This window comes from Panulirus ornatus, chromosome 11 (assembly GCF_036320965.1).
Source record: "Panulirus ornatus isolate Po-2019 chromosome 11, ASM3632096v1, whole genome shotgun sequence".
NCBI lineage: Eukaryota > Metazoa > Arthropoda > Malacostraca > Decapoda > Palinuridae > Panulirus > Panulirus ornatus.
In genome coordinates this window covers 1,407,425-1,423,853 of record NC_092234.1, presented here as the reverse complement: position 1 = coordinate 1,423,853, position 16,429 = coordinate 1,407,425, and the positions used below count along the sequence as shown (strand labels likewise).

Here is a 16,429-nt window from a genome sequence, read left to right as displayed (position 1 = left end):
GGCCTTCGAGGGAATATCCTCACCTGGCCCCCTTCTCTGTTCCTTCTTTTGGAAAATTGAAAAAAAACGAGAGGAGAGGATTTCCAGCCACCCGCTCCCTCCCCTTTTAGTTGCCTTCTATGACACGCAGGGAATACGTGGGAAGTATTCTTTCTCCCCATCCCCAGGGATAGTATATATATATATATATATATATATATATATATATATATATATATATATATATATATATATATATATATATATATATTTTTTTCAAACTATTCGCCATTTCCCGCGTTAGCGAGGTAGCGTTAAGAACAGAGAACTGGGCCACTGAGGGAATATCCTCACCTGGCCCCCTTCTCTGTTCCTTCTTTTGGAAAATTAAAAAAAAATTGAGAGGGGAGGATTTCCAGCCCCCCGCTCCCTCCCCTTTTAGTCACCTTCTACGACACGCAGGGAATACGTGGGAAGTATTCTTTCTCCCCTATCCCCAGGGATAATATATATATCTAGATCATATATATATATATATATATATATATATTTTTTTTTTTTTTTTTTTTTATACTTTGTCGCTGTCTCCCGCGTTTGCGAGGTAGCGCGAGGAAACAGACGAAAGAAATGGCCCAACCCCCATACACACGTACATACACACGTCCACACACGCAAATATACATACCTACACAGCTTTCCATGGTTTACCCCAGACGCTTCACATGCCCTGATTCAATCCACTGACAGCACGTCAACCCCTGTATACCACATCGCTCCAATTCACTCTATTCCTTGCCCTCCTTTCACCCTCCTGCATGTTCAGGCCCCGATCACACAAAATCTTTTTCACTCCATCTTTCCACCTCCAATTTGGTCTCCCTCTTCTCCTCGTTCCCTCCACCTCCGACACATATATCCTCTTGGTCAATCTTTCCTCACTCATTCTCTCCATGTGCCCAAACCATTTCAAAACACCCTCTTCTGCTCTCTCAACCACGCTCTTTTTATTTCCACACATCTCTCTTACCCTTACGTTACTTACTCGATCAAACCACCTCACACCACACATTGTCCTCAAACATCTCATTTCCAGCACATCCATCCTCCTGCGCACAACTCTATCCATAGCCCACGCCTCGCAACCATACAACATTGTTGGAACCACTATTCCTTCAAACATACCCATTTTTGCTTTCCGAGATAATGTTCTCGACTTCCACACATTTTTCAAGGCTCCCAAAATTTTCGCCCCCTCCCCCACCCTATGATCCACTTCCGCTTCCATGGTTCCATCCGCTGACAGATCCACTCCCAGATATCTAAAACACTTCACTTCCTCCAGTTTTTCTCCATTCAAACTCACCTCCCAATTGACTTGACCCTCAACCCTACTGTACCTAATAACCTTGCTCTTATTCACATTTACTCTTAACTTTCTTCTTCCACACACTTTACCAAACTCAGTCACCAGCTTCTGCAGTTTCTCACATGAATCAGCCACCAGCGCTGTATCATCAGCGAACAACAACTGACTCACTTCCCAAGCTCTCTCATCCCCAACAGACTTCATACTTGCCCCTCTTTCCAGGACTCTTGCATTTACCTCCCTAACAACCCCATCCATAAACAAATTAAACAACCATGGAGACATCACACACCCCTGCCGCAAACCTACATTCACTGAGAACCAATCACTTTCCTCTCTTCCTACACGTACACATGCCTTACATCCTCGATAAAAACTTTTCACTGCTTCTAACAACTTGCCTCCCACACCATATATTCTTAATACCTTCCACAGAGCATCTCTATCAACTCTATCATATGCCTTCTCCAGATCCATAAATGCTACATACAAATCCATTTGCTTTTCTAAGTATTTCTCACATACATTCTTCAAAGCAAACACCTGATCCACACATCCTCTACCACTTCTGAAACCGCACTGCTCTTCCCCAATCTGATGCTCTGTACATGCCTTCACCCTCTCAATCAATACCCTCCCATATAGTTTACCAGGAATACTCAACAAACTTATACCTCTGTAATTTGAGCACTCACTCTTATCCCCTTTGCCTTTGTACAATGGCACTATGCACGCATTCCGCCAATCCTCAGGCACCTCACCATGAGTCATACATACATTAAATAACCTTACCAACCAGTCAACAATACAGTCACCCCCTTTTTTAATAAATTTGTCGCCGTCTCCCGCGCCTGCGAGGCAGCGCAAGGAAACAGACGAAAGAAACGGCCCAACCCCCCCCACACATATGCACACACACACGTCCACACACGCAAATATACACACCCACACAGCCCTCCACGGTCTACCCCAGACGCCCCACACGCCCTGATTCAATCCACCGACAGCACGTCAACTCCGGCACACCACACCGCTCCAACTCACTCCACTCCCCGCCCTCCACCCACGCCCAGGCCCCGACCACACAAAATCCCCCTCACTCCACCCTTCCACCTCCAATTCGGTCCCCCCCTTTTCCTCGCTCCCTCCACCTCCGACACACACATCCTCCCGGTCAACCCCCCCCACTCATCCTCTCCACGCGCCCAAACCACTTCAAAACACCCCCTCCGCTCTCTCATATATATATACATATTTTTTTGCCTTGTCGCTGTCTCCCGCGTTTGCGAGGTAGCGCAAGGAAACAGACGAAAGAAATGGCCCAACCCACCCCCATACACATGTATATACATACGTCCACACACGCAAATATACATACCTACACAGCTTTCCATGGTTTACCCCAGACGCTTCACATGCCTTGATTCAATCCACTGACAGCACGTCAACCCCGGTATACCACATCGCTCCAATTCACTCTATTCCTTGCACTCCTTTCACCCTCCTGCATGTTCAGGCCCCGATCACACAAAATCTTTTTCACTCCATCTTTCCACCTCCAATTTGGTCTCCCTCTTCTCCTCGTTCCCTCCACCTCCGACACATATATCCTCTTGGTCAATCTTTCCTCACTCATTCTCTCCATGTGACCAAACCATTTCAAAACACCCTCTTCTGCTCTCTCAACCACGCTCTTTTTATTTCCACACATCTCTCTTACCCTTACGTTACTTACTCGATCAAACCACCTCACACCACACATTGTCCTCAAACATCTCATTTCCAGCACATCCATTTTCCTGCGCACAACTCTAGCCATAGTCCACGCCTCGCAACCATACAACATTGTTGGAACCACTATTCCTTCAAACATACCCATTTTTGCTTTCCGAGATAATGTTCTCGACTTCCACACATTCTTCAAGGCTCCCAGAATTTTCGCCCCCTCCCCCACCCTATGATCCACTTTCGCTTCCATGTTTCCATCCACTGCCAGATCCACTCCCAGATATCTAAAACACTTCACTTCCTCCAGTTTTTCTCCATTCAAACTCACCTCCCAATTGACTTGACCCTCAACCCTACTGTACCTAGTAAAAGCTTTGCGGAAGATGAAAGCCGGCAAGGCAGCAGGTTTGGATGGTATTGCAGTGGAATTTATTAAAAAAGGGGGTGACTGTATTGTTGACTGGTTGGTAAGCTTATTTAATGTATGTATGACTCATGGTGAGGTGCCTGAGGATTGGCGGAATGCGTGCATAGTGCCATTGTACAAAGGCAAAGGGGATAAGAGTGAGTGCTCAAATTACAGAGGTATAAGTTTGTTGAGTATTCCTGGCAAATTGTATGAGAGGGTATTGATTGAGAGGGTGAAGGCATGTACAGAGCATCAAATTGGGGAAGAGCAGTGTGGTTTCAGAAGTGGTAGAGGATGTGTGGATCAGGTGTTTGCTTTGAAGAATGTATGTGAGAAATACTTAGAAAAGCAAATGGATTTGTATGTAGCATTTATGGATCTGGAGAAGGCATATGATAGAGTTGATAGAGATGCTCTGTGGAAGGTATTAAGAATATATGGTGTGGGAGGCAAGTTGTTAGAAGCAGTGAAAAGTTTTTATCGAGGATGTAAGGCATGTGTACGTGTAGGAAGAGAGGAAAGTGATTGGTTCTCAGTGAATGTAGGTTTGCGGCAGGGGTGTGTGATGTCTCCATGGTTGTTTTATTTGTTTATGGATGGGGTTGTTAGGGAGGTGAGTGCAAGAGTTTTGGAAAGAGGGGCAAGTATGCAGTCTGTTGTGGATGAGAGCTTGGGAAGCGAGTCAGTTGTTGTTCTCTGATGATACAGCGCTGGTGGCTGATTCGTGTGAGAAACTGCAGAAGTTGGTGAAGTAAAGTGTTTTAGATATCTGGGAGTGGATCTGGCAGCGGATGGAACCATGGAAGCAGAAGTGGATCATAGGGTGGGGGAGGGGGCGAACATCCTGGGAGCATTGAAGAATGTGTGGAAGTCGAGAACATTATCTCGGAAAGCAAAAATGGGCATGTTTGAGGGAATAGTGGTTCCAACAATGTTGTATGGTTGCGAGGCGTGGGCTATGGATAGAGTTGTGTGCAGGAGGGTGGATGTGCTGGAAATGAGATGTTTGAGGACAATGTGTGGTGTGAGGTGGTTTGATCGAGTGAGTAACGTAAGGGTAAGAGAGATGTGTGGAAATAAAAAGAGCGTGGTTGAGAGAGCAGAAGAGGGTGTTTTGAAGTGGTTTGGGCACATGGAGAGGATGAGTGAGGAAAGATTGACCAAGAGGATATATGTGTCGGAGGTGGAGGGAACAAGGAGAAGAGGGAGACCAAATTGGAGGTGGAAAGATGGAGTGAAAAAGATTTTGTGTGATCGGGGCCTTAACATGCAGGAGGGTGAAAGGAGGGCAAGGAATAGAGTGAATTGGAGCGATGTGGTATACCGGGGTTGACGTGCTGTCAGTGGATTGAATCAAGGCATGTGAAACGTCTGCGGTAAGCCATGGAAAGCTGTGTAGGTATGTATATTTGCGTGTGTGGACGTATGTATATACATGTGTATGGGGGGGTTGGGCCATTTCTTTCGTCTGTTTCCTTGCGCTACCTCGCAAACGCAGGAGACAGCGACAAAGTATAATAAAATAAAATATATATATATATATATATATATATATATATATATATATATATACTTTTTTCTTTTTTGCTTTGTCGCTGTCTCCCGCGTTTGCGAGGTAGCGCAAGGAAACAGACGAAAGAAATGGCAAATATACATACCCATACATCTCAATATACACATATATATACACACTGTAATTTGAGCACTCACTCTTATCCCCTTTGCCTTTGTACAATGGCACTATGCACGCATTCCGCCAATCCTCAGGCACCTCACCATGAGTCATACATACATTAAATAACCTTACCAACCAGTCAACAATACAGTCACCCCCTTTTTTAATAAATTCCACTGCAATACCATCCAAACCTGCTGCCTTGCCGGCTTTCATCTTCCGCAAAGCTTTCACTACCTCTTCTCTGTTTACCAAATCATTTTCCCTAACCCTCTCACTTTGCACACCACCTTGACCAAAACACCCTATATCTGCCACTCTATCATCAAACACATTCAAAAAACCTTCAAAATACTCACTCCATCTCCTTCTCACATCACCACTACTTGTTATCACCTCCCCACTTGCGCCCTTCACCGAAGTTCCCATTTGCTCCCTTGTCTTACGCACTTTATTTACCTCCTTCCAGAACATCTTTTTATTCTCCCTAAAATTTAATGATACTCTCTCACCCCAACTCTCATTTGCCCTTTTTTTCACCTCTTGCACCCTTTCTCTTGACCTCCTGTCTCTTTTATACATCTCCCACTCAATTGCATTTTTTCCCTGCAAAAATCGTCCAAATGCCTCTCTCTTCTCTTTCACTAATACTCTTACATCTTCATCCCACCACTCACTACCCTTTCTAATCAACCCACCTCCCACTCTTCTCATGCCACAAGCATCTTTTGCGCAATCCATCACTGATTCCCTAAATACATCCCATTCCTCCCCCACTCCCCTTACTTCCATTGTTCTCACCTTTTTCCATTCTGTACTCAGTCTCTCCTGGTACTTCCTCACACAGGTCTCCTTCTCAAGCTCACTTACTCTCACCACCCTCTTCACCCCAACATTCACTCTTCTTTTCTGAAAACCCATACAAATCTTCACCTTAGCCTCCACAAGATAATGATCAGACATCCTTCCAGTTGCACCTCTCAGCACATTAACATCCAAAAGTCTCTCTTTCGCACGCCTGTCAATTAACACGTAATCCAATAACGCTCTCTGGCCATCTCTCCTACTTACATAAGTATACTTATGTATATCTCGCTTTTTAAACCAGGTATTCCCAATCATCAGTCCTTTTTCAGCACATAAATCTACAAGCTCTTCACCATTTCCATTTACAACACTGAACACCCCATGTATACCAATTATTCCCTCAACTGCCACATTACTCACCTTTGCATTCAAATCACCCATCACTATGACCTGGTCTCGTGCATCAAAACCACTAACACACTCATTCAGCTGCTCCCAAAACACTTGCCTCTCTTGATCTTTCTTTTCATGCCCAGGTGCATATGCACCAATAATCACCCACCTCTCTCCATCAACTTTCAGTTTTACCCATATTAATCGAGAATTTACTTTCTTACACTCTATCACATACTCCCACAACTCCTGTTTCAGGAGTATTGCTACTCCTTCCCTTACAGAGGTATAAGTTTGTTGAGTATTCCTGGTAAATTATATGGGAGGGTATTGATTGAGAGGGTGAAGGCATGTACAGAGCATCAGATTGGGGAAGAGCAGTGTGGTTTCAGAAGTGGTAGAGGATGTGTGGATCAGGTGTTTGCTTTGAAGAATGTATGTGAGAAATACTTAGAAAAGCAAATGGATTTGTATGTAGCATTTATGGATCTGGAGAAGGCATATGATAGAGTTGATAGAGATGCTCTGTGGAAGGTATTAAGAATATATGGTGTGGGAGGAAAGTTGTTAGAAGCAGTGAAAAGTTTTTATCGAGGATGTAAGGCATGTGTACGTGTAGGAAGAGAGGAAAGTGATTGGTTCTCAGTGAATGTAGGTTTGCGGCAGGGGTGTGTGATGTCTCCATGGTTGTTTAATTTGTTTATGGATGGGGTTGTTAGGGAGGTAAATGCAAGAGTTTTGGAAAGAGGGGCAAGTATGAAGTCTGTTAGGGATGAGAGAGCTTGGGAAGTGAGTCAGTTGTTGTTCGCTGATGATACAGCGCTGGTGGCTGATTCATGTGAGAAACTGCAGAAGCTGGTGACTGAGTTTGGAAAAGTGTGTGGAAGAAGAAAGTTAAGAGTAAATGTGAATAAGAGCAAGGTTATTAGGTACAGTAGGGTTGAGGGTCAAGTCAATTGGGAGGTGAGTTTGAATGGAGAAAAACTGGAGGAAGTGAAGTGTTTTAGATATCTGGGAGTGGATCTGGCAGCGGATGGAACCATGGAAGCGGAAGTGGATCATAGGGTGGGGGAGGGGGCGAACATCCTGGGGGCCTTGAAGAATGTGTGGAAGTCGAGAACATTGTCTCGGAAAGCAAAAATGGGTATGTTTGAAGGAATAGTGGTTCCAACAATGTTGTATGGTTGCGAGGCGTGGGCTATGGATAGAGTTGTGTGCAGGAGGGTGGATGTGCTGGAAATGAGATGTTTGAGGACAATGTGTGGTGTGAGGTGGTTTGATCGAGTGAGTAACGTAAGGGTAAGAGAGATGTGTGGAAATAAAAAGAGCGTGGTTGAGAGAGCAGAAGAGGGTGTTTTGAAGTGGATTGGGCACATGGAGAGGATGAGTGAGGAAAGATTGACCAAGAGGATATATGTGTCGGAGGTGGAGGGAACAAGGAGAAGAGGGAGACCAAATTGGAGGTGGAAAGATGGAGTGAAAAAGATTTTGTGTGATCGGGGCCTGAACATGCAGTAGGGTGAAAGGAGGGCAAGGAATAGAGTGAATTGGAGCGATGTGGTATACCGGGGTTGACGTGCTGTCAGTGGATTGAATCAAGGCATGTGAAACGTCTGCGGTAAGCCATGGAAAGCTGTGTAGGTATGTATATTTGCGTGTGTGGACGTATGTATATACATGTGTATGGGGGGGTTGGGCCATTTCTTTCGTCTGTTTCCTTGCGCTACCTCGCAAACGCAGGAGACAGCGACAAAGTATAATAAAATAAAATATATATATATATATATATATATATATATATATATATATATATATATATATATATATATACTTTTTTCTTTTTTGCTTTGTCGCTGTCTCCCGCGTTTGCGAGGTAGCGCAAGGAAACAGACGAAAGAAATGGCAAATATACATACCCATACATCTCAATATACACATATATATACACACTGTAATTTGAGCACTCACTCTTATCCCCTTTGCCTTTGTACAATGGCACTATGCACGCATTCCGCCAATCCTCAGGCACCTCACCATGAGTCATACATACATTAAATAACCTTACCAACCAGTCAACAATACAGTCACCCCCTTTTTTAATAAATTCCACTGCAATACCATCCAAACCTGCTGCCTTGCCGGCTTTCATCTTCCGCAAAGCTTTCACTACCTCTTCTCTGTTTACCAAATCATTTTCCCTAACCCTCTCACTTTGCACACCACCTTGACCAAAACACCCTATATCTGCCACTCTATCATCAAACACATTCAAAAAACCTTCAAAATACTCACTCCATCTCCTTCTCACATCACCACTACTTGTTATCACCTCCCCACTTGCGCCCTTCACCGAAGTTCCCATTTGCTCCCTTGTCTTACGCACTTTATTTACCTCCTTCCAGAACATCTTTTTATTCTCCCTAAATTTTAATGATACTCTCTCACCCCAACTCTCATTTGCCCTTTTTTTCACCTCTTGCACCCTTTCTCTTGACCTCCTGTCTCTTTTATACATCTCCCACTCAATTGCATTTTTTCCCTGCAAAAATCGTCCAAATGCCTCTCTCTTCTCTTTCACTAATACTCTTACATCTTCATCCCTCCACTCACTACCCTTTCTAATCAACCCACCTCCCACTCTTCTCATGCCACAAGCATCTTTTGCGCAATCCATCACTGATTCCCTAAATACATCCCATTCCTCCCCCACTCCCCTTACTTCCATTGTTCTCACCTTTTTCCATTCTGTACTCAGTCTCTCCTGGTACTTCCTCACACAGGTCTCCTTCTCAAGCTCACTTACTCTCACCACCCTCTTCACCCCAACATTCACTCTTCTTTTCTGAAAACCCATACAAATCTTCACCTTAGCCTCCACAAGATAATGATCAGACATCCTTCCAGTTGCACCTCTCAGCACCTTAACATCCAAAAGTCTCTCTTTCGCACGCCTGTCAATTAACACGTAATCCAATAACGCTCTCTGGCCATCTCTCCTACTTACATAAGTATACTTATGTATATCTCGCTTTTTAAACCAGGTATTCCCAATCATCAGTCCTTTTTCAGCACATAAATCTACAAGCTCTTCACCATTTCCATTTACAACACTGAACACCCCATGTATACCAATTATTCCCTCAACTGCCACATTACTCACCTTTGCATTCAAATCACCCATCACTATGACCTGGTCTCGTGCATCAAAACCACTAACACACTCATTCAGCTGCTCCCAAAACACTTGCCTCTCTTGATCTTTCTTTTCATGCCCAGGTGCATATGCACCAATAATCACCCACCTCTCTCCATCAACTTTCAGTTTTACCCATATTAATCGAGAATTTACTTTCTTACACTCTATCACATACTCCCACAACTCCTGTTTCAGGAGTATTGCTACTCCTTCCCTTACAGAGGTATAAGTTTGTTGAGTATTCCTGGTAAATTATATGGGAGGGTATTGATTGAGAGGGTGAAGGCATGTACAGAGCATCAGATTGGGGAAGAGCAGTGTGGTTTCAGAAGTGGTAGAGGATGTGTGGATCAGGTGTTTGCTTTGAAGAATGTATGTGAGAAATACTTAGAAAAGCAAATGGATTTGTATGTAGCATTTATGGATCTGGAGAAGGCATATGATAGAGTTGATAGAGATGCTCTGTGGGAGGTATTAAGAATATATGGTGTGGGAGGAAAGTTGTTAGAAGCAGTGAAAAGTTTTTATCGAGGATGTAAGGCATGTGTACGTGTAGGAAGAGAGGAAAGTGATTGGTTCTCAGTGAATGTAGGTTTGCGGCAGGGGTGTGTGATGTCTCCATGGTTGTTTAATTTGTTTATGGATGGGGTTGTTAGGGAGGTAAATGCAAGAGTTTTGGAAAGAGGGGCAAGTATGAAGTCTGTTAGGGATGAGAGAGCTTGGGAAGTGAGTCAGTTGTTGTTCGCTGATGATACAGCGCTGGTGGCTGATTCATGTGAGAAACTGCAGAAGCTGGTGACTGAGTTTGGAAAAGTGTGTGGAAGAAGAAAGTTAAGAGTAAATGTGAATAAGAGCAAGGTTATTAGGTACAGTAGGGTTGAGGGTCAAGTCAATTGGGAGGTGAGTTTGAATGGAGAAAAACTGGAGGAAGTGAAGTGTTTTAGATATCTGGGAGTGGATCTGGCAGCGGATGGAACCATGGAAGCGGAAGTGGATCATAGGGTGGGGGAGGGGGCGAACATCCTGGGGGCCTTGAAGAATGTGTGGAAGTCGAGAACATTGTCTCGGAAAGCAAAAATGGGTATGTTTGAAGGAATAGTGGTTCCAACAATGTTGTATGGTTGCGAGGCGTGGGCTATGGATAGAGTTGTGCGCAGGAGGATGGATGTGCTGGAAATGAGATGTTTGAGGACAATGTGTGGTGTGAGGTGGTTTGATCGAGTGAGTAACGTAAGGGTAAGAGAGATGTGTGGAAATAAAAAGAGCATGGTTGAGAGAGCAGAAGAGGGTGTTTTGAAGTGGTTTGGGCACATGGAGAGGATGAGTGAGGAAAGATTGACCAAGAGGATATATGTGTCGGAGGTGGAGGGAACAAGGAGAAGAGGGAGACCAAATTGGAGGTGGAAAGATGGAGTGAAAAAGATTTTGTGTGATCGGGGCCTGAACATGCAGGAGGGTGAAAGGAGGGCAAGGAATAGAGTGAATTGGAGCGATGTGGTATACCGGGGTTGACGTGCTGTCAGTGGATTGAAGCAGGGCATGTGAAGCGTCTGGGGTAAACCATGGAAAGCTGTGTAGGTATGTATATTTGTGTGTGTGGACGTATGTATATACATGTGTATGGGGGGGGGGGGTTGGGCCAGTTCTTTCGTCTGTTTCCTTGCGCTACCTCGCAAACGCGGGAGACAGCGACAAAGTATAATAATAAAATAATAATATACACACATAGACACATACATATATACCCATGCACACAATTCACACTGTCTGCCTTTATTCATTCCCATCGCCACCTCACCACACATGGAATAACATCCCTCTCCCCCTCATGTGTGCGAGGTAGCGCTAGGAAAAGACAAAGAAAGGCCCCATTCATTGACACTCAGTCTCTAGCTGTCATGCAATAATGCCTGAAACCACAGCTCCCTTTCCACATCCAGGCCCCACAAAACTTTCCATGGCCTACCCCAGACGCTTCACATGCCCTGATTCAATCCATTGACAGCACGTCAACCCCGGTATACCATATGGATCCAATTCACTCTATTCCTTGCCCGCCTTTCACCCTCCTGCATGTTCAGGCCCCGATCACTCAAAATCTTTTTCACTCCATCTTTCCACCTCCAATTTGGTCTCCCACTTCTCGTTCCCTCCACCTCCAACACATATATCCTCTTGGTCAATCTTTACTCTCTCATTCTCTCCATGTGCACAAACCATTTCAAAACAACCTCTTCTGCTCTCTCAACCACGCTCATTTTATTTCCAAACATCTCTCTTACCCTTATATTACTTACTCGATCAAACCACCTCACACCACATATTGTCCTCAAACATCTCATTTCCAGCACAGCCACCCTCCTGCGCACAACTCTATCCATAGCCCACACCTCGCAACCATACAACATTGTTGGAACCACTATTCCTTCAAACATACCCAATTTTGCTTTCCGAGATAATGTTCTCGACTTCCACACATTCTTCAAAGCTCCCAGGATTTTCGCCCCCTCCCCCACCCTATGATTCACTTCCGCTTCCATGTTTCCATCCGCTGCCAGATCCACTCTCAGATATCTAAAACACTTTACTTCCTCCAGTTTTTCTCCATTCAAAGTTACCTCCCAATTGACTTGACCCTCTACCCTACTGTACCTAATAACCTTGCTCTTATTCACATTTGCTCTTAACTTTCTTCTTTCACACACTTTACCAAACTCAGTCACCAGCTTCTGCAGTTTCTCACATGAATCAGCCACCAGCGCTGTATCATCAGTGAACAACAACTGACTCGCTTCCCAAGCTCTCTCATCCACAACAGACTTCATACTTGCCCCTCTTTCCAAAACTCTTGCATTCACTTCCCTAACAACCCCATCCATAAACAAATTAAACAACCATGGAGACATCACACACCCCTGCCGCAAACCTACATTCACTGAGAACCAATCACTTTCCTCTCTTCCTACACGTACACATGCCTTACATCCTCGATAAAAACTTTTCACTGCTTCTAACAACTTGCCTCCCACACCATATATTCTTAATACTTTCCACAGAGCATCTCTATCAACTCTATCATATGCCTTCTCCAGATCCATAAATGCTACATACAAATCCATTTGCTTTTCTAAGTATTTCTCACATACATTCTTCAAATCAAACACCTGATCCACACATCCTCTACCACTTCTGAAACCACACTGCTCTTCCCCAATCTGATGCTCTGTACATGCCTTCACCCTCTCAATCAATACCCTCCCATACAATTTGCCAGGAACACTCAACAAACTTATACCTCTGTAATTTGAGCACTCACTCTTATCCCCTTTGCCTTTGTACAATGGCACTATGCACGCATTCCACCAATCCTCAGGCACCTCACCATGAGTCATACATACAATAAATAACCTTACTAACCAGTCAACAATACAGTCACCCCCTTTTTTAATAAATTCCACTGCAATACCATCCAAACCTGCTGCCTTGCCGGCTTTCATCTTCGGCAAAGCTTTTACTACCTCTTCTCTGTTTACCAAATCATTTTCCCTAACCCTCTCACTTTGCACACCACCTCGACCAAAACACCCTATATCTGCCACTCTATCATCAAACACATTCAACAAACCTTCAAAATACTCACTCCATCTCCTTCTCACATCACCACTACTTGTTATCACCTCCCCATTTGTGCCCTTCACTGAAGTTCCCATTTGCTCCCTTGTCTTACGCACTTTATTTACCTCCTTCCAGAACATCTTTTTATTCTCCCTAAAATTTAATGATACTCTCTCACCCCAACTCTCATTTGCCCTCTTTTCCACCTCTTGCACCTTTCTCTTGACCTCCTGTCTCTTTCTTTTATACATCTCCCACTCAATTGCATTTTTTCCCTGCAAAAATCGTCCAAATGCCTCTCTCTTCTCTTTCACTAATAATCTTACTTCTTCATCCCACCATTCACTACCCTTTCTAATCAACCCACCTCCCACTCTTCTCATGCCACAAGCATCTTTTGCGCAATCCATCACCGATTCCCTAAATACATCCCATTCCTTCCCCACTCCCCTTACTTCCATTGTTCTCACCTTTTTCCATTCTGTACTCAGTCTCTCCTGGTACTTCCTCACACAAGTCCCCTTCCCAAGCTCACTTACTCTCACCACCCTCTTCACCCCAACATTCACTCTTCTGAAAATCCATACAAATCTTCACCTTAGCCTCCACAAGATAATGATCAGACATCCCTCCAGTTGCACCTCTCAGCACATTAACATCCAAAAGTCTCTCTTTCGCACGCCTGTCAATTAACACGTAATCCAATAACGCTCTCTGGCCATCTCTCCTACTTACATACGTATACTTATGTATATCTCGCTTTTTAAACCAGGTATTCCCAATCACCAGTCCTTTTTCAGCACATAAATCTACAAGCTCTTCACCATTTCCATTTACAACACTGAACACCCCATGTATAACAATTATTCCCTCAACTGCCACATTACTCAGCTTTGCATTCAAATCACCCATCACTATAACCCGGTCTCGTGCATCAAAACCACTAACACTCATTCAGGTGCTCCAAAACACTTGCCTCATGATCTTTCTTCTCATGCACAGGTGCATATGCACCAATAATCACCCATCTCTCTCCATATATATATATATATATATATATATATATATATATATATATATATTGAAATACTGTATTATCTATACAATAGCCTAGCAATTGCAGAATATAATCAAACAATATCCAATGCTGATAGTGTTGTGGAGATCAACCAGATATGATGCTCTACAACTGACATTCTCTAAACACTACACTAGTACGGCAGAACTAAACTATAATATTCAAAGGTAATAGAAGATACATACATAATCCAATAATCTTCCTATACCATCTCCTTCTCTGGAAAAGCAAAGTTAAGAGCACATCTTTTAATATCTTAACTTCACCCTTTAAATATTTAAACTTTAAAATCTGATTTCCAAACATGGGAGTTTTGATGCATCTTTCTATTAAATTTCTTGAGCTATACTAATTTCACCCTACACCATCACCATTGTGGATGCTCATAACACGTCAGTTACTATAAGAAAACATACTACATTTTCCCTAATATACTTAACCGTAGCTTCTATCACCGTATCAATCATCACTTAATAAAATAACACAAATGTTTTACCAATGGTATTGTATTATCTAAACACTAATGTACAATTGACGGACCAATCAGATACCGGTGCAGAAAACCATTAAATTATATTTTACATAACCAGTGAATAATCCAAACGTACAGCATGAAATAGTTTTGACAATATTTTACAGGATATATTCATCTTTGGCTTGATCAAGGCGGCCGTGAAGGAAAAATCCCACAAACTTGATCCCAAACACTAGACCAGACCCTCTGAAATAGAACTGGGTAGTCTTGAGCCATGCAAACGTTCGCTTGGCTTCCACCTTCCAAGTAAATAAAATAATATTTATATAGCTCAACATAAGGTAAAATAAAACATATCAGAACCTGATGTACACCTGACAACTTATCTTCCTTATCCCACAAGGTCAACTTATAAGTCATCTTAGACACATCCTACCGTCAGTTAAGTGGTACAGCAACATATACATACAATGTTAACATCACATCAGCTGAACATGCTACAAAGATTAACAGCTGATTGTCACTGGAAATGTCACCCAAGAACCAAACTATCGCTCGTTTTACCCTTACTTTACCATATTCCTCTCCTGACCTGTAATTTTATCGGTTGTTCCTGGTCCCCCTAGCCAGGTCTTGGGTTCAGGTTTTCCTCACTCGACGTGTAAACAAGGATATTGTGAAAGGAATCAAAGGCCGGTCTTCCACGCTGCTACCATAACACAACCTGGTGTGGCGCTGCCTGATTGGTCGGATGGCCAGTTGCCATACCAACCATCACCTTCTCTCTGCCCGCCCTCTCTCGATTTCCTTAACCTAATTTCATTAACAAATAAATCATTGTAAATAATGAAGAAATGAAGGTCGAGCAGTAAGACATAATATGGTAATACTTCACTGTTATGAAAAGGGTATGTCTGTTGGATCTATTATGTTTACCATATTAACGACTGTTTTATGTTTTTACGGTAAATGCGTATGGTTTTCTGATTAAATAAACAATGGGTGATACCCTATAGTTTAGAAAGTGAAAAAGAAAAGCGTACATACGATTTATGTTTCTATAATTACTATCGTCCGATCCGTTTTGTATTTCTTATCTTTGAATGAGGAAGATCATATGCAGTAAACTGCTATTGTTTTCACGATCGTTAGTACAAATATATATATATATATATATATATATATATATATATATATATATATATATATATATATATATATATATATATACACTGTGCTCATAATAAGTGTTAAATGGCTTTCAGCGTCTAACCCCGAAATTTAATATCTCCTCTTACAAGTTGTTACATAATATCAAACGATATGGTGTTCAGTTCACGTACTACATTTCTCGTGAAAAAGGGGGTGTAATATAGCTCCCGCAGTCAGAATATATTTTACCATCACTCCCTATTAGACTCCTTAAAATGTCGAGCTGTGGCGATCAGTGACAAGGAAGGTGACGTCACACAAGCCAACCAACCATATAAATGAGAGATAAAGAACCTATGCAACATCGTAAAATTACATATGGCAATGTCAATGTTCCTGTTAACCTGATCAACATGAAGACAATATTTATACCAAGTAATTTTCTGTGTACTAGGAAAATTCTAATTACACGTGGATCAGTCGTTAATGCTCCACGTAGTACAGAGAACCAGGACGTGTTTAATCATCAGGTGTCACTACTAAATATCAACACTAA

General features: G+C 42.8%; 1 protein-coding gene across 2 annotated transcripts in view; it reads right to left on the bottom strand.

Annotated features, from left to right (window-relative positions):
- Grp170 (Grp170 co-chaperone) overlaps positions 1–15,516 on the bottom strand; it is a 201,341-nt gene extending 185,825 nt beyond the window's left edge. Inside the window, exon 1 of one of the 2 annotated variants that reach the window (XM_071666297.1) lies at positions 15,314–15,516. Coding sequence is in view for 1 of the 2 variants with exons in the window: in XM_071666296.1 (XP_071522397.1) it covers positions 15,292–15,299 (8 nt within the window). In the remaining variant the exon portion in view is untranslated. Of the gene's footprint in view, positions 1–15,291 lie in introns of both variants that reach the window. The other variant, XM_071666296.1, reaches the window with a different exon arrangement.
- Positions 15,517–16,429: the final 913 nt, after the last annotated feature.